The following is a 20,000-nucleotide window of genomic DNA, read 5'->3' as shown; positions in this document are numbered from 1 at the left end:
CCATACCTGTAGTGAGTACACACAATACCTGTAGTGAGTACACACCATACCTATAGAGAGTACACACCATAGCTGTAGTGAGTACACACCATACCTGTAGTGAGTACACAAAATACCTGTAATGAGTACACACAATACCTGTAGTGAGTACACACAATACCTGTAGTGAGTACACACCATAGATGTAGTAAGTACACACCATACCTGTAGTGAGTACACACCATACCTGTAGTGAGTACACACAATACCTGTAGTGAGTACACACAATACCTGTAGTGAGTACACACAATACCTGTAGTGAGTACACACAATACCTGTAGTGAGTACACACCATAGCTGTATTGAGTACACACAATACCTGTAGTGAGTACACACCATACCTGTAGTGAGTACACACAATACCTGTAGTGAGTACACACCATACCTATAGAGAGTACACACCATACCTGTAGTGAGTACACACCATACCTGTAGTGAGTACACACCATACCTGTAGTGAGTACACACCATACCTATAGAGAGTACACACCATAGCTGTAGTGAGTACACACCATACCTATAGTGAGTACACACCATAGCTGTAGTGAGTACACACCATAGCTGTAGTGAGTACACACCATACCTATAGTGAGTACACACCATAGCTGTAGTGAGTACACACCATAGCTGTAGTGAGTACACACCATACTTGTAGTGAGTACACACCATGCCTATAGTGAGTACACACCATACCTATAGTGAGTACACACCATAGCTGTAGTGAGTACACACCATACCTATAGTGAGTACACACCATAGCTGTAGTGAGTACACACCATACCTGTAGTGAGTACACACAATACCTGTAGTGAGTACACACAATACCTGTAGTGAGTACACACAATACCTGTAGTGATTGCACAAAATACCTGTAGTGAGTACACACCATAGCTGTAGTGAGTACATACAATACCTGTAATGAGTACACACAATACCTGTAGTGAGTACACACCATACCTGTAGTGAGTACATACAATACCTGTAGCGGAACTAATCACAAAACCTGTAGTGAGTACACAAAATACCTGAAATACCTGTAGCGAGTACACACAATATCTGTAGTGAACTAGACACAAAACCTTATCATAAATACACACAATACCTTATCATAAATACACACAATACCTTATCATAAATACAAACAATACGTTATCATAAATACACACAATACCTTATCATAAATACACACAATACCTTATGATAAATACACACATTACCTTATCATAAATACACACATTACCTGTAGCATAAAAATGGACTTGTCATAGTAATAGCTACTAAGATGAAAAAAAAACCCACATTAATGGGATTCCAACATCGCTCATTGTGTACTAAGTTGAACTAAAAATGCGATTTATACATAAAACTACGTGTTGAATCGTATCTAGACCATGTATTTTAATCGAATGCATGTGTACGATGTTTGAACTCTACTTCAGCCACAAACAAACTTGACGGTCTAAACGAGGCCAACGTGGTCCTAAATCCCACCGGATGTTCCAACATCGCCCCGCCCACAGCCACCGCCCTCACCATGTGCTTCAAGACGAAAACCGGAAGTAACCTGTACTGTCGGGTAAGATTTCTTTAAACAAAAATAAAAAAGGTCGTGATTGGGCCTGGGTTAAACGTGCTAGCTCACTGAAGTCAGTGGCGTAAGAAGCAATTTGACATGGGGTTGGGGTAGGGAGGGGGTGGGTAAATTATACCCCACTTGATGTCGAAACATAAAGGCCTATATATATATATATATATATATATATATATATATATATATATATATATATATATATATATATATATATCTGTTACAATGCGACACAAGCCAATATCTATAACTGAACGGGAGACAACTATTATTTCTCCTCTTTTAAACATCCAAGGGAAAACACTTATGTTGTTTCGCATAGCATAATTCGATCATTAAACACATTTATTGTCTTACCGCCCTTTATCAACCCACTTTTGGAAAAAAAAAACTTTTTCAGGGTGACACCGGCGCCCCCGTTTACTGCAAAGCCCCCTCCAATGGGGAGTGGATCCTTGTGGGCGTCACACAGATCGCTTCCGGTTGTGACTTGTCTCCAGAGTTCCGAGTTCTCTCCATACCTGTGTAGCAGTGAGACAAACTACACATGTGCTGTGTCCTGTGTAGAACAGAAGGTGCGTCGTGTGTCAAAAACAGAATCAGGGAAGACTATTTATAGTTGTACTACATGCGGGCTACATACTTACTATACTCGTGGACATATTTCTTAACGAATAGAACAAAACCACATACGAAAATGGGAGAGAGGAATGTTGCTTATAAACATTGCTATCCTTACCTAGTGAGATCACGAAAATCAGCGATTGACGATTTATTTGTAGATAAAATAAAAATAGATGTTTTATTTATTTCAGAAACACCAAGTAAAATAAGTAAAATTAATTACAAATAAAAGTTTATTTTGACATGTTATGTGTTTTGATTTATAGAGAATGTGTGGAAGACTTGATAAAAAAAAAATTTAAAAAAAAATTGCAAAAAAAATAAATGTTGGGGATAGTTTGCGTTGGTCAAAATTGACTTTAAATTTATACATATATAAACATATTTAAACATATATGTGTATGGTACATGACGTGGAGATGGTGATCAAACTTTGATATCTTAAAACTGGAATTTCTGAAAAAAAAATTCATCAGAAATAACTAAATAAAAATGTGCAACTTTTATCGTATACTGAGCCTGCATATTATCATGCTTTTTCTTGAGTCTGTATGTAATCATGCATGTTCTTGAGCCTGTATGTAATAATGCATGTTCTTGAGTCTGTATGTAATCATGCATGTTCTTGAGTCTGTATGTAATCATGCAGGTTCTTGAGTCTGTATGTAATAATGCATGTTCTTGAGTCTGTATGTAATGATGCAGGTTCTTGAGCCTGTATGTAACCATACATGTTCTTGAGCCTGTATGTAACCATGCATGTTCTTGAGTCTGTATGTAATCATGCATGTTCTTGAGTCTGTATGTAATCATGCATGTTCTTGAGCCTGTATGTAATCATGCTTTTTCTTGAGCCTGTATATAATCATGCATGTTCTTGAGCCTGTATATAATCATGCATGTTATCGACTCTGTATGTAATCATGCATGTTCTTGCATGCTCATCGCATGCCTTACTATGCTCGAGACTGTCGATTAGGGCACACTTCCTCAAGTGCATCACTGTCCACAAGAGCAAGAAGTGTCCTACCATCCCAGAACAACTATGAATTATGTCGGAATGGCCTTTAGTATAACAGAAAATTGTTCTTTAAACACACTGGAAATTATTTTCACATAACGTTTTTTTCTAATCGACCCTTATCAAATATCTACACAGCTCTATTGTTCGCGTTTCGTTGTTTTTCCCTATCAGATTAATTAACTCTTCCAATCCCTTTTGTAAAAGGAGAAGAGCTAAGCCCAAGCTATAGAAAACTCCAAATACGCCAACCCTATGTGTTGCAGGCTGCTCATTGTCTTCAGAGGATTAAGTCAGCCTTCAGTTTAATAAAATCAAAACTATCCGATGTAAAATCTCGTTGACTATCCGAAAGGGGGATAATTAGATGTGTGTTAACACAACACAAAGTTTTGATTACCCGCATCGTTGGCTTGTGTGAGATTCGTTATCTCTAGATTTTAGATACAATTCATTGAAGTAGAGATAATACACATACAGCTACGAGGTGTGTTAAATTTGTCCATCAAAGGTATGTCTTAGGAATGTGATGTTCCTTATTAGAAGGATTAGGTGCATATTGAAACAGTATATAGTAGTAGCGAGAATACATAAACAAATGCAAGATGTGCTCTTTGCTTTTAAACTAAAGTAAGTCTTACAAACAAACCTAGATGTTGGAGAATACATAAACAGTTACGATAGGTTGTGATGATATTTGTCATTAATAAGGTACGACATATTAAACAAACCTAGAACTCGTAAGAATACATTTAAGTTACGATAAGCTGTTATAATATTTGACATTTATTACGACAAGTCTTATTTTTTAAACAAATCTAGAACTTTTGAGAAAACATTTAAGTTACGATAGGTAATGATGATAATTGGCATTTAGTAAGGCAAGTCTTAGATTTATAAACTCTAGAGCTCGTGGTTTTCAGGTTGAGGAACAGCTATAGAATATACACTGTGCTCAATATGTGGGTAGTAAAGCATTCATCAAGTATTTTACAGTTTATGATGGAAGTCTTGTTTGGTTGTAAAATGTTAGTGCAGTCGATTCTGCTAAATTAAGAGGTTTCACGTTTCTTAATCAACAAATTTTCCGTATTTGTTCTTTACGATTACATCCAAATAAACGGCAGTTTCGGCTAACTGGTGCCTGTATAGTCAGAAGACTTTAAAGGTTTCGATACGTCCTTTGGCGTTATCGAATCCGCCAAATTCTAATAGAACTGATAACTCTATTCCTCTTCATAACAAGATCACAGAAATAAATGAAACCTACTTCTATTGACTGTCATATTCAAATGGGGAACTAACTGGATTCTGTGTGAGAATCAGTCTGTTTACTGGACTAAAATATAAAAAACAACTTACTTTTCAACCATACAAAAGCGGATAAAAGCGATTCAATACAACGTTTATAAAAACATATTATTGTAAATCGATGTTTGTGTTAAAAAAGTTGTAACAGTAAACATAACTATGAATCTTTCAGCATGTTTTAATGCTATGGCTGTTTTAATTATTGTTTGTGATCGTGTTGTGTGCTTTAGTCTTGTGATGTTTTTTTTTTATTTATATTTGTACTTTTACTGTAATCCTTAACTGTAGGATTGTGCATTAATACATGTATGCATTACTTGAGTACCTGTTTCGAGTGGTTTCGTTGATCTGTCTGTGTTGTATCTGTTGGGTAACTATGTTGAATGTACATGCTTTATGATCGTAGAATTTCGCTGCATGGCAATGTCTATGTGGCTTTAGAAATTATTTTAACTGTTAAGCAAATTAACGCTTCTTCATTTTTACTTTCTCGTATATACGAAGCATAGAGAAAGTATTGTAATCGTGCACAAAAATCACTTGAAATTTTAACAATTTTCACCGTATTACACCTCAGTCCTTCTTCACATCCGAAGTATAGATGACTTATTTTAATCGGGCAAAAATTATCAATCCAGATTTATCAAAATTAAAAGGTTCTATGCGTAATACAGTCTGAAAAGCTGGGCTTTGCAATTCTGTCCTTATGTCTGTGTGTCTGTCTGTCTGTGTGTGTGTCTGTGTGTAAACACGATTACTTGAGTACCGTTACAGCTAGGTTGATGAAATTTCATATATAAGTATTTTATCAAAATCGTAGATCCGTGTCAATTTTTGAGCGATTTCCAATAACCGGAAGTGGTACTTTTTCTACTTTGAATTTTTCAAAAGCCTATAACGTGAGTACTATTCAGATAGATAAATGAAGTTTGACATGTGAGTAAAAAAACTAATTTTCTACCTTCTGTTAAATTTTGAGTAATTTACGTTGACCGGAAGTAGTAATTTACGCTTCTTCCGATTTTTCAAAAAACTAATGTAAATTTTTAAAGTACTAATAATATTGCGCACTAGTATGCACTTTTTTATTTGGCGTTCACTTGGTGTGCAATTCTTTTGTCTACGAGATTTTATTCTATTTTTAAAACTTTAAGTATTTAAAATGGATTAAAAATCATGTCTATAGCCCGAGTTCCCATCCCCTGTATTTTTATATAAGAATACTCGAGAAAGTTTAGGGGAGATCACTCCCGGTTTATTAATATCATAACAATTCAATTCTCCTTTCTATAGCGAGATCCACAGGTTTAAGAAATCTAATCAAATTAAGAAAAACACAACTTTATACAAAAAAGCTGTTTGGATACTAAAGTAAAACAGACCGGGTTATATCGCCGGTATAAGACTCCCAATGTAAATGACCTGCCCGGGACTGGTTACCGTGTGTTCGACCTTGATCTTCCTGACTGTAATCACCCATGGCGCAGGCAGAGAAACGTACACCTCTAAAGACGGCAGAACGTTTTACATCGACCCTGTACTCTGTGAAAGGTGAGGTGGAATTTTTAAAAAATTCAAGCGTTCAAAGGGTGACTCCCGAAAAAAAAAAAGAATAAAAAAAACCGCTGCTTAATTAATAATATTTTAATAATATTTTATATTTATCAGTGCCTAGCCAGGTTAGGGCACTTAAAAGAATATAATAGCATGCATCAGGGATTCTGAAAATATGATTGCCATGGCAACGGCGACCATCTTGAAAAAAACCGTTTGTGGAGATATCAAGTAAAAAACTAACATACGAATCGATCATGGATCTACGACTAATTCCCAAAAGCAACTTGCCCGAATGCCGTTTGCCCAAAGGACGCAAACGGAATTCGGGCAAGTGTCTTTCGGGCAAACGTCGGGCTCCCGTCGATCATATAATCATATGTTCCTTATGGGTGTTGGCTGTACTTGTTAACACCTACATAGTTGGGTGTTTGATAGTGTGGTATGAGGGAATGAAGAGTGACAGCACGACAAGCGCTTCTTGTAAAAATTGCTGTATAGCAGAATCAATCTCTAGCGATAGCATAAGCTATAATTAGCTATAAAGAGCTATAATTAGTTATTTAAAACGGATTTTGAGAATATATATATATATATATATATATATATATATATATATATATATATATATATATATATATATATATATATATATATATATAAATATATATATATATATATATATATATATATATATATATAAATTCACTTAAAATAAAGTCTACGTTATCTGTTATATTAGCCGTCTGTGCTCAGAATGATAATAAATGATATACTTCCCATTTCTTCTCCCATCCTCACCCACATCCACAACCGCACCTGCATCAACATCCAAACCCACATCCCCATCCCCCTCCACATTTACATCCACATCAACATTCCCATCCACCTGAACAACCACCTCTCACACTCACATCAGCATCCACATCCACACCCGGATCAACACCCACACTCCAAATGTACTTCCACATCCTCATCCACCTCAACAACCACATCCACAACAACCCTCTATGTTTGTATGTTTATATTTTACTCTCCCATTCAGCGTCTATACCGATGTATTTGCTGAGAATGACCTAATCAAGCATCAAAAAGTCTACACGAGACGTGACGACAGAGACTGCTGTTACCTGAAAGATTCCAGAAACAGTTGCTGCTTGGATGGTTAGTACATTTGCTAACACACTGCTAACCCGAAAGTCTCGAGTTTGAATCTGGGTTAACCCTGCTCTGGTACCACGGGGTCTATATGATCCCAAGCCCTCTTTGGACCAGATTATTTTGAAAACTACCACGTTTAGTTTGGACGTACTAACACATTATCACCTCTTATTAGGTCAAGGTAAACAATAAATAATAAAATAATGCAGATATTCTGGTCAAAAAGCCTATTTTTCACCATGGGGTCAAACTGGCCCCATGGCACCAAAATGGTAATTTTTTGTAAGGTACCAGAGCAGGGATAAGTTATCAAAACGTCACCAAGTTCTAATCAGAGTTTCTTCCAGGCATCTTTTCGAAAAAATTTTACCGCCCCCCCGAACGAAATGAAATTTATATAATTTATATAGAAAATATATACTTTTAACAGTGTCCGCCCCCCCCCCCCCCCCGAAGAAAGTCTACCGCCCCCCCCCCCCCCCCCGAAAATTTCAAGTGCCCCCCCCCCGGAGAAAAAGTCTGGAAGAAACACTGGTTCTAATGGGAAAGGTGGCTAGGCATAGTGCCGACCGCACTGTCTCTTAATAAGCGGAGGTAATTTGCCACATGGACTGTCATGTTCGGAAAGGGTACTTTACTTTTATGTTACTGTATCTGTATCTAACGACCTCTTTCTTAAGACGAAATGATGTTATTGAACAGGTATTTTAAGCAATTTAATTTTTTAACAACTTTGATTTTTTAAATTACATTATTAATGGAAACGTAAATAACAAGATACATTTAGTCCTAAATAATACCTTGTAATCAATTTACCATATAAAAATACATACTTAATGAGACATCAAGTTAAACACTGACTACTTTAAGCTGTAAAACTTTCAACAAATTATTCATTATTGTCTTGAGTTGTTAAACTTGCAACAAATTATTCATTATTGTCTTGCAGTGATGAAGTTTCCGTTGGAGTGTCGTTGCATGCCTTCCCTTTCCTGCGGAGTCCCCACCTCCTTATCCGCCAATACTACGAAAAGTGTCATCCCCATAACTACCACAATTAGAAGAACTACTCCTACTGCAAGAAGAACTCTCCCTACTACCACCACTACTAGAAAAAAGATTCCCAAAATCACAACTACAAAAAGAACTATCCCCTCTAGCACAACTACAAAAAGAACTATCCCCTCTACCAAAACTACAAAAAGAACTATTCCCACTACCACTACTAAAAGAACTACACCCACTACCACCACAACCACGACAGAAACATCAACAACAACAACAACTACAACCACGACAGAACCAACAACCACTGTCCCCCCAGTCCCAGGTAAGCACTAAAAAAATGCAATACGCTTTAATCAATCATGCATTTCTAATTAACGAATGATATTTCTTGAATGCCGATTCATTATCAACACCTCAAAGCGAAAACGATTTGGTATACAGACTAATAAAGGGTTGACAGATCCAATCAATAGATTAGATAATTAGATAATCCTACATCTTGTTTATATCAAGACGTTTATAAAGATGAATCGATTCAAAGATTTGAAAGACTGTGGTATTGATCTTCAGAACTAATTTAGAGTAATTTCAAAGTCGAAGTTATAATTCAAACGTTAAGTTCCGTTTTCGGACTTAACTAACTATATGATAGATGAAGTAGAGTTCAAGTTACGCCCGAGTCTGTTTTTCTTCCTAACGTGAATAAGGAATCTATCAGTGCTGCTGTTACCGCATCAGAGGACGGCGTGGCCTAGCGGTAGAGAGGTAGACAGGAGAGTCTCGAGTTCGAATCCGGGTTCAAATAAGTGGAACGCCCTGAGTCCACCCAGCTCTGATGGGTACCTAACTTATGTTAGGGTAAACAGAGGCGGCTGGGCATAGTCCTGACCACACTATTCCTTCATATGCCGAGGTCAATGAATCAGATGAACTCTACTTCATCTGCTCCATGTGTCTTGGGTACGAACGGGATTAAGAAGAAGTGAAGAAGAGTTACCGCACCGGGTAAACTCGACCCAGTGGCTACACGGGTCCTACAGCCTCAAGCCTGGACCGAGATCCAAACTTAAATCTTCCGGGTTGGCAACCGAGGACACTATCACTCGACCACGTCATAACCATGAAAAAAAATAATGAACCATATTTAAATATTTTAATGGATGATTTAATCATCAGACTAAAAAAAACTAAATTTAAAATCTTGAACCCTCACCTCACCCCCACCCCCCCAAAATTCTAGATTACCCAGTGTGCCAGCCACAGCTCCGTGTCCTCAACGGTGCCCACGTGACAGACATCTGCCAGTACTCTGGCATCGCCAACATCACTGTCGCCAGCGGGGCTTTTGTCGTCTGCAACGCTGTCCTGGCACTAGCCAATGTCAACGGGACCTACAAAGAAACTTTCATCACGCCTTCGACCTGCAAGGACACCCTGGTCAACACAGGACACGAGTTAGTCGTAGAACTGTTACGCTAGTGTCAGAATAAAATATAAATTAAACATCTATATTGAAATAAACAAAAAGTAATATCTAACTCATATCGCCCAATGCTAGTTGTTTAGGTCTTGCAATGCCCTTTAGATTTGCAGTATTTTATCATATTATATCAGAGTAATATTTGTGCAGGAATATTTCTGGTACATATTGCTTTCATTGTAGTGTTAAGAATCAGAAATCAGTTTCCGACGTATAAAAATATTTTTTACAGGTTTGACCTAGAAATTGGAATACAAAGGTACCCCATTCCTTCAAGAATATTTACTATCTACAGTGGTACGTGGTTTTTAAAAAAAAATATTTTATATATTTTTTTTATTATCTAATTTTTGAATAGTCAAATTAGGATCATTTGTACGTTTCTGAGAACATAATATTCTGTTTAAATAATACAGTATAGCAGCTATCGTTTTAATCAGTAATAAAAAGTAAAATAAAGAAGCCATTTTAGACCTAGCGATCCATAGGGCAGATGAAGTGTGGTCAGCACTTTGCCCAGCCGCTTTTACTTTCCCTAATGTGAGTTATGGTACCCAGATGGGTGGACTCAGGGACGTTCTATTGACTTGTATTGACGCCGTCCCATAATCCGTAATGTGCAAATTATAAAATTTCTGAAAGAATCGGACGGAAATTCTAGAAATTATTTTCTGTCACTTATTATGGTGTAAAATCTGTTTCGAATTCGTGAAATGCAGACGTCCTGATTAGCATTGGATTGCTCTACCACTTGGCCACGCCGTTCAACAAAGTGATATTTAGGCGTAAAAGTAAGCAAAATATAACTGCATGTGTACTTGTCACGGAAAAGATCAAGTCTAATTCAACTGACCCATGGAAAGTTGAACGTCATTATTTTATACGATACATAGACTAGACTTATTCTCCAGTTTACATTTTACCAGTGACTAATACAACAACTTTTCACAGGTTACTTTCACTATACATAGACTAGACATATGCCCCAGTTTACTTTTTATCAGAGACTAATATAACAACTTTTTACAGGTTCCTTCTACAATACATAGACTAGACATATGCTCGTGTTTTTACCAGTGACTAATACAGCAACTTTTCACAGGTTCCTTCTACGATACATAGACTAGACGTATGCTCCAGTTAAAATTTTACCAGTGACTAATAAAACAACTTTTCACAGGTCCCAACGGCCTCTCTTACCTTGACGTCAACTACCACTACCAAAACCTTCTCACCAGCATCGGAGAGTGTGAGCCACGCGCATGCGTCTACCACGACAGTACGACGAGCAGGGGTCTTGACCTCAGCACGTGCCGGCTCGTCAGTTGGGGCGTGTCCAACCCTTGTGAGTTGACACATTCAGCTAGGGTTGGGCGGGTGGGAGGGGGGGGGGGGGCGCTAAATGGGCTAGGATAACATTGAAAACTAATTCTGGATTGCATTACATAATTATACGCAGCCGAAGTTAAGAAAATTGCTATTGGTTTAACTGATTTAAATGCTCATTAATTGTGTAACATCTTACTACAATCTGTTAAGTGACAATGAGTAGTAAAAATCGTCACCAAACCACTCCGTAGTGGGTGGGCGCTTTTTAGCCAAAGCGGGAACGATATAGATCTATAAATAGGGTTTGGGCGCATATCTCATAGTTTGCCCCAGGCGAATGGGTCGCCACACCTCTACAAGCACAATCATAACCTACATAAGATTTGATCTACTATTCCAGCTAGCTCTAATGTTAGTGTTGGTCTAACTTACATAAGCATGTACATGAATAATAAACCTAACATTTGGACTGCTATTCCAGCTAGCTCTACTGTTTGTGTTAGTCTACCTTTCATTAGCGTGTACCGGAATAACAAACATAACGTTTGGTCTACTGTTCTAGCTAGCTCCTGTATTTGTGCTGGTTTAACTTACATAAGCACGTACCTGAATAACCAACATAAGATTTGCTCTAATATTCTAGCTAGCTCTAATGTTTGTGTTGGTCTAACTTACATAAGCATGTACATGAATAAAAAACATAACATCTGGTCTGTGACTTTTGGTCTACTGTTCCAGCTAGCTCTAGTGTTAATGTTGCTCAAACTTACATAAGCGTGTACCGGAATAACAAACATAAGATTTGGTCTGCTGTTCCAGCTAGCTCTACTGTTTGTGTCAGTCTACCTTACATAAGCGTGTACCGGAATAACAAACATAACATTTGATCTGTAACATTTGGTCTGCTGTTCCAGCTAGCTCTAGTGCTGGTGGACTGAGCGTGGTTGACGTTGCACTGAGCCCCACTGGATGTTCTGCTATCGCCCCACCCAGCGCCAGTACTGTGACCCTCTGCTTCAAGACGACATCTGGAATGAGCTTATCCTGTGAAGTACGTTTTTTTTAAAAAATAGGGTCCTCCGTAAACACCACAGACAAGAATGGGGGTAGAGTGGGGGTGAGGGTATTGCTATGAGTGACCCCGTGGAGGTGGTGGCATAACAGGAAAACATTACCTAACAAATGTTCATTTTTTCCATTAAAATTAAACTTCTTTTATTTCAAAATTTAGAATGGTGAAAGGGTTTATAAACTAATTTTAATGTACTGGTAGCCCCAAACTACCCTGTATCCCAATCCTATATTTCGGCTGAACTTCATTGAATCCGAATCCTATATTTCTGCTGAACTGCATTGTATCCCAATTCTATATTGTATCAAGTTATAGGGAAGATGTTTTGGAAAATGAGGCAATTTAGCGATATTGACGGAATGTGACATCGTTTTACGGATAGGGGTGTGTGTGTGGGGGGGGGGACACTATATGTCGTAGGGGTGAGGGGGTAAAAAGATTGACAATCAAAGACCTGGCACGAATCCAAAGAAGCCGGAAATTTTTTTATTAGAGTTGGGGATTATTAGGGTTAGGAAAACTTTTCACTAGCACCAACACAACCAACATCCAAATATTCTTATCTTTGACAAAATCTAATTGGTTAAGCATTTCTGTTATCAATACTAACTAAAATAATTAGCCGTTTTTAAAATACTTTTTTTTCCAAACTCAACACTGGAGCAAAATATAAATGATAACCTTCGTCATGAAAATAAAACTTGCTTTTATGGTGTAGATTTTATTAATTAAAGAATTTAAGGCTCGAAAAATATTGCAATTTAATACAATACTTCTTTATTTATATGAGTCAATTTGCAAATCCAAATGACTTTTCAGTAATATTTTAAAAATTTTTTGTTTAGCATTTAAAATTACTATAAAAAATAGTGACGATTAATACGTTTTAAGGAGAACTAAAAATCTTGTTAAAAAAGTCGACTACTGTATGGCCTATGGCGCTTCGGAAAATTTAAAAAGGGAAGCTATTCACTTTATATAAATGTTAAATAAGGACCTTTGATAATTACCTCCCATTTATTAATTTTATTTTAGCATTGTTTTAATTTGTTTCTCAAACCAGGGAGACACGGGCGCCCCCGTGTACTGTATGGCGCCGGCCAACGGGGAGTGGTACGTCGCCGGCGTTACACAGGTCGCCGCCAACTGCCAGGAGAGCACCGAGTTCCATGTCCTCTCGATATCTTCCGTGTAACCAGGACACAGGTCGAACAAACCTGCTGTGTTGTGTGTCAAACAAACCGGTCCAGTGGAGAACATATGAACATTCGCAAAAAAAACAATAATTTCCAAAAAAATAAATAAAAGGAATAACTGTAAAAAAGAAAGTTCTTAAAACAAAACCAATTAAATAAGTAAACAGAAAAATATTTTTTTACCTTGTAAAATTAACTGATAGCAGAAGAAAATTACACTTCAAAAAAAAAAATAAAAAAAAAATCACATTTTATTATAAAAACGGAAAAAAATAGTGGAACATTGAATGCTGTCAAAAAATAAACATATTTAAAGTGAAACAAAGCTTCTATAAAATATTTTAGGTAGTTATCAGTAAATGAAACTGATATATAGGAAAAGTGATAACTTATGCAATGTTTTCGAAAAATAAACAACAATAATCCATGTTTAGTTGGACTCATAATTATCTCATTATCACTTGTTAAAAAATATTTTATATTTACTGTCTGTCTGTCTGTCTGTCCGTCTGTCCGTCTGTCCGTCTGTCCGTCTGTCCGTCTGTCCGTCTGTCCGTCTGTCCGTCTTTCCGTCTGTCCGTCTGTCCGTCTGTCCGTCTGTCCGTCCGTCTGTCTGTCAGTCTGTCTGTCTGTCTGTCTGTCTGTCTGTCTGTCTGTCTGTCTGTCTGTCTGTCTGTCTGTCTGTCTGTCTGTCTGTCTGTCTGTCTGTCTGTCTGTCTGTCTGTCTGTCTGTCTGTCTGTCTGTCTGTCTGTCTGTCTGTCTGTCTGTCTGTCTGTCTGTCTGTCTGTCTGTCTGTCTGTCTGTCTGTCTGTCTGTCTGTCTGTCTGTCTGTCTGTCTGTCTGTCTGTCTGTCTGTCTGTCTTTTATCACCTGACAAAATATGAAGGTTGGTCGTTGGGTAAAAGTATTTTTCTTAATATAAGGCGCCGGTCAGTCGAGGTCAGTTTTGACCCCCTCACTACAGGTATTGTGTGTACTCACTACAGGCATGTGTGTACTCAATACAGGTATGGACTTGTTGGCCAACCGGCACAGGCGCTCGTGTTCTATTGTCACAAGGCAGACGCATGCCAAATTTGAAGCGCCTCGGGCACTAGACAACTTTGCTTTTTATAGACAATATAGATTACCTATTACTATTGTGGTTTAGATTTTCCTTATTAAAAAACAACAAATTGTATGTCAGTCAACGAGGAAATCTAACAGTCAGACTAGTCATGGACTGTAAGCATGAGATGTTGTAAAAGACAAATGTGCGACGACTAATGTATTAGCGGAATAACCAATACATTGCAAGTTGCACACCAGAAATGAAATGCATGCAAACCTTGAAAAAGATACGCTGCGCTTACGAAAAAAAAAATCATCTAAGGAGACTATAAATGTTGTCGTCTGTGGTGTCAGGAAACAATGTAAATTAGTAAATAAATGTACGTATATGTGTGTTGTATCATAGAAATTTTACACTAAAGGCTTTGATTTATTAATAATATTCAAGTCTCTCTTTTTCATTTCATAGTGCTGCACCATTTAACATTAGATAAAAACGCTCTCAAGTCTGTGTGTATTTTTGTGGAGCCGGAAGCATTGAACTGAAAAATGATATCAAACGATTAATATGTGAATGTAGCGGTAAGTGCGGTACGTAATGACATACACAATCTGCTTTTACTTAAGATATAATGCAGTATAATATATTGTAATATTTACATTTCAATTGATAGAAATGTAAAATTAAACTCTACACGTACACATGCCATAATTAATTTGTCTAACTCTTATTGAACTAAAAATTATGGAGAGACCAGAAAAATATTTTTGATATGGGCCGAGAATTTTTAAGGATGTTCTTTTTTAAGATGTTAACACACAATAAAATTGTTTTAAAAATATAATAAAATTGGTAAAATCATGATATAGCGTCGGAAATTATCTGGTAATGTTTGCTTAGTTTCGGTAACATTCGTTACTGTGAACCATAGTTTGTTTGACCGTTGAAATAAAAATAGTCAAGTGCGTTAAATTAATGTTCTAACTTAATTTGATGTTTAATTGACAAAAATTACAACAATTAGTAAAACTTAATATTAATAAAGTCGAGTGTAGTAATTGATGTTTTTTAAGAACTACAAAAATAAACAAGCAGAAGATTTGCGACAAGTAGCTCTAGTTCTGTTAGTAAAATAAGACGATTAGATTTACTAAAGTTAAAAGAACTAGAACAATGTTTAGTAGCAGCAATAATTAGCATATACACTTAAAATAATTAGAAATACAAAATAATTAGCAAAACAGTATTTAAAATTCAACTAAAATCAATCCTTGTACATGTTTAAACATTATGTATGAAAATAATATGGCGGCAAATAAATGATGGTTTACAGTTTTTCCGGTGGTTTCCGAAACGGTTCGACAGACTACGCAATGGTTTTACTGTTTTTTTTACTGCTGTACAGTTCCGGAATAATAGTCGACGCTATATCATGATTTTACCTTAAATAAAGATATATATAGTTATCCTTTATATTTCTTATTGAGATTGTATTTCTATTTACAAATACTACAATGCTGGTCACATGTTGTTTGTACTATGGGCAACATTTCTTTCTTGCAAATACTTGAAATGATGATTCTATTAGCAGTAAGAAACAAAACAGGACACTCTTTCTACAGGGTGATTAGTAGAGCAGATAAAATAGAGATCATCTAAGTATTGAGACTCTGATTTACGTATAGATTTATCAGTTATGTGCCGAATCGTCATTATATTACAAGACTCAGGTACCCATTAGATCTGAGTAACTCAGATACGTACCATAGAACGTGAGCTTGAGTTCTCCACACTGCCACGCCTTCCGTTATTTATAGACTCTGCATCTGTATAAAGTAAAGAAATTGTAGTACAAAGTGCAAAAAAACGAGTAAAACTTGAATCTGATATCATCTGGTTTAACTAAAGGCACAACACAAACTGGTGCTCAGCTGGAAATATTTATACGGCAGTAAAAGTGGTTGCGCTTTATTGATCTCACAAAACCAGTTTTTTTCCACCTAAAGTTCATAGAGAAACTGCCTTGAACTTAAATTATTCCAACAAGAATCTATTTAAACTTGTAAAAGAAATGTTTTTGTTTTTCTGTAATTTTAATTATTTATTAATTTTGTATATTAATTTTTATATTTTTGTTTAGAAAAGAAACCATTTGAGACGACATTGTTGCTACAATGAATCTGTGTGCCTTCCATTTGTTTTTTGTTAGCCTTATCACACGTAAGTTATAGAAAACATAAATGTGACAGAGTAACCCATGGTACAGTTTAAATTTGATAATTATGACATTTATTTTGGCAACTTAATCTTGATAGGCCTATGATCTTTATTCAATATGGTTCCGTTTTGCCTCGTTAGATGCACCACGAGATGTAGAACGATATGGATACGTAACATATATAGAAATAAGAATTAGACGGAGAGGCAATAGGTTGTATATGACTGTACCGTAAGAGCCCTAACGAATGTCAAGCAATACATCTGGTACCAACCTCAGTAAAAGTAACCACTGAGAAAGGATTTAACAGTTACGGTGTATGATTTTTGTTCCTTAGAACTTTACTTTACGCCAATTAAAAATAGATTAGTAATGTCAGAAAATAATATGCCTTATATGAGTTTAGAGGGAAGTTTGTAAAGTAAAGTAAGGTTCCCTTTCAAACCTGACGGTTTATGGGGCAAGTGAAGTAGAGTTCACTTGTTTCTGTGACCTCTTCTGTGAAGAGATAGTGTGGTCAGCACTATGCCCATCCGCCTTTACTTTCCCTAACGTGAGTTAGGTACCCATCAGAGCTGGGTTGACTCAGGTACTGTCTATTGACTTGAACCCGGATTCGAACTCGAGACCTACGAGTTAGCAGTCCATCCCTCTACCGCTAGGCCACTCCGTCACACGGGGAAATTTGTAATTTAGACCAGACCAACCTTTTATGTTCTATCTTTTGAACAGTCTCTGTTATGATATGGTACATAGTTGGATTTTAAGTTGGTTAGCGGTGATTCAACATACAACAACAACATATCAGAAACAATAATTGTACACATTGGAATATAACATGGGTATTTTGTTGAGTGGTTGAATGTATTATAAAACAAGCTATTGGAACTTGAATCCAATGGACACAACAGCTGGAAGGTTTGGATTTTGCAGATGTGCGCTGCCTTCTCGCACATAGTCAACAACAAATGCTTTCAAAATTATACCAGTTGAAGAAGCAATACTAACCAGTTTACTGATAGTGGAAACGTCCATGATGTTTTGATTAGAATCAGCATCGATAAAACATGTTTTTTAAAAGTCAGGAAGGATATCTAGTGGAGGATATATAGTGGAGACTGGATTATTAGGGTACGATCTATATAAATATGTAGAGACTTGACATAGTGTTGCCTACGCTTATGCTACTTAGGAAACCGAAACGAATAAGAAGATGAAAATCAAAAACGTTTTGTGTAGTCGTTCTTAACCTAGGTTCAAATGAACCCAAGATTTTCGGTAAGTCATTCTTATGGCTTCAGCGGAGGTCAAGACACGCACCCGACTGATAAGATTCACGATTGGATTAGAGTTTTTTCAAGGCGTGGCCCCCTACCAACACCCTTTCCGAAAAAAAAAATAATATAGAAAATATATTCTTTTACCAGTGTTTGCTAGCACGGCTTTTTTTTTAAACCCCACCCCCTCCCCACCTCCCCCGAAATTTTTCCAACCCTTTTGGCGCCCCAGAAGGGTCGGAGCTCGGGGCCGCCGCCCCATCCCCTCCATTTGCTACGCTTCTGATGCAATCTCCAGCAAAAAAAAAAGTCATCTCTTATCGTGTTAAATATTAATATTACTAGAATAATGTTCTTCTTTCTCCAGATTCAACCCGTGCTGAAAGAAAGAAAGAGTGGACAGAAACCATGCATCTTAGTATTGAAGGTTATGAGAGCCGCTGTGAAAACTTCAAATGCCGTTTCACGGGTTTTGTGAAGGGTAAATTCTCAAGCCCTGGTTGGTCGAAAAGGCTAAGTGTCACTATAAGGGTTGAGTATTGTCCAAAGTATAAAAATTGCAATGCCGAAGAATCATGGTCAAATGTAAGTTTTTACACCACGCTTACAAAATGCTGAAATGAAATAAACATAGTATATTAAAACATGCGAACATAAAAGTAAACTTTAAAAAGTGAAACTTAATTTTAAACAAACCTGGAGTGATCTCCCCTAAACTTTCCGAATATTCTTATATAACACTACGGGGCAACTCGGGATACAGACAATATTTTTCATTCAATTTTAATTACTTAAACTTTTTATAATAGAATAGAATCTCGTAGAAAAAAGAATTGCACACCAAGTAAACGCCAAACAAAATGTCCATAATTGTACGGGATATTATTAGTACTTTATAAATTTACAAGCATTTTTTGAGATATCAGGAAGAGCTTAAACTACTACTTCCGGTCAACGGAAATTACTCAAAATTTGATAGAAGGCCGAGAATTATATTTTTTTACTCATATGTGAAATTTGATTTATTTTATCTGAAATAGTACTCACATTATAGGCTTTTGAAAAATTGATAGAAGAAAAATTTCCACTTCCGGTTATCGGAAATCACTAAAAATTTGATACGGATTGACATATTTGATATAATACTTATAATACTTATATATGAAATTTCATCAACCTAGCTGTAACGGTACTCAAGTTATCGTGTTTACAGACATATACATAGATACACACACATACACACATACACACTCATAGACATATGCACAAGATTGCAAAATTATGTTTTTTCCGGCTCAGGGAGATGTAAAAATCGAGATTTGCAAAAATCTCGATTTTTTTTTTTGCACGATTACAATACTTTCTCTAAGCTCTGTAACCTATTTACGAGAAAGTAAAAAAGCCATAAATTTATTACATTGCTAAATAATTATATAGCACTAGCTATATGCCGATGGTATTTATCTGCCATAAACTTAAGATTTACAATTCTTACACAGCTCTTTGATATTGCACGCCGCTTGATGTAAATATTTCAGTGCTTTTTGCGTAATAATCATTTGGGATCTAGTCAAACACAATTGTACACTATTTATTTCTGATCATATATATATATATATATATATATATATATATATATATATATATATATATATATATATATATATATATACATATATATATATATATATATATATATATATATATATATATATATATATATATATATATATATATATATATATATATATATATATATATATATATATATATATATATGTTACGGTCAAAGACCGAAGTGCGGCCAAAGTGCGTATATGTATATGTATATGTATATGTATATGTATATGTATATGTATATGTATATGTATATGTATATGTATATGTATATGTATATGTATATGTATATGTATATGTATATGTATATGTATATGTATATGTATATGTATATGTATATGTATATGTATATGTATATGTATATGTATATGTATATGTATATGTATATGTATATGTATATGTATATGTATATGTATATGTATATGTATATGTATATGTATATGTATATGTATA

The 20,000-nt window shown here is 36.0% G+C and overlaps 3 protein-coding genes across 5 annotated transcripts in view; all 3 read left to right on the top strand.

Annotated features, from left to right (window-relative positions):
• LOC131950964 (transcription initiation factor TFIID subunit 12-like) overlaps positions 1–2,209 on the top strand; it is a 7,854-nt gene extending 5,645 nt beyond the window's left edge. Inside the window, exons 7-8 of the mRNA XM_059313199.1 lie at positions 1,479–1,615; positions 2,028–2,209. Of these exons, the coding sequence (XP_059169182.1) occupies positions 1,479–1,615; positions 2,028–2,156 (266 nt within the window). The 3' untranslated portion in view covers positions 2,157–2,209. The remainder of the gene's footprint in view (positions 1–1,478; positions 1,616–2,027) is intronic.
• A 1,530-nt stretch (positions 2,210–3,739) lies between these two features.
• Positions 3,740–13,455, top strand: LOC131950988 (mucin-5AC). Of its 2 annotated transcripts, XM_059313218.1 has the most exons (9): positions 3,740–3,783; positions 5,877–6,134; positions 7,183–7,301; positions 8,248–8,628; positions 9,547–9,760; positions 10,019–10,083; positions 10,967–11,131; positions 12,030–12,166; positions 13,251–13,455. In XM_059313218.1, the coding sequence occupies exons 2-9, from the start codon at positions 6,001–6,003 to the stop codon at positions 13,380–13,382; spliced, it is 1,347 nt and encodes a 448-aa protein (XP_059169201.1). In that variant the 5' UTR covers positions 3,740–3,783; positions 5,877–6,000; the 3' UTR covers positions 13,383–13,455. The 2 variants fall into 2 exon arrangements, with proteins under 2 accessions (XP_059169201.1, XP_059169202.1); XM_059313219.1 differs by lacking the exon at positions 8,248–8,628.
• Positions 13,456–14,944: 1,489 nt separating this feature from the next.
• The window catches only part of LOC131951002 (uncharacterized), an 11,901-nt gene continuing 6,845 nt past the window's right edge, over positions 14,945–20,000 (top strand). The window contains exons 1-3 of one of the 2 annotated variants that reach the window (XM_059313237.1): positions 14,945–15,016; positions 16,576–16,655; positions 18,298–18,515. In XM_059313237.1, the coding sequence (XP_059169220.1) occupies positions 16,610–16,655; positions 18,298–18,515 (264 nt within the window). In that variant the 5' untranslated portion in view covers positions 14,945–15,016; positions 16,576–16,609. Of the gene's footprint in view, positions 15,026–16,575; positions 16,656–18,297; positions 18,516–20,000 lie in introns of both variants that reach the window. The other variant, XM_059313238.1, reaches the window with a different exon arrangement.

The sequence above is a fragment of the Physella acuta genome, unplaced genomic scaffold (assembly GCF_028476545.2).
Source record: "Physella acuta isolate Inbredline_101_S28 unplaced genomic scaffold, ASM2847654v3 ptg000793l, whole genome shotgun sequence".
Classification (NCBI taxonomy): Eukaryota; Metazoa; Mollusca; class Gastropoda; family Physidae; genus Physella; species Physella acuta.
This window is presented reverse-complemented; position numbering and strand designations above follow the sequence as displayed.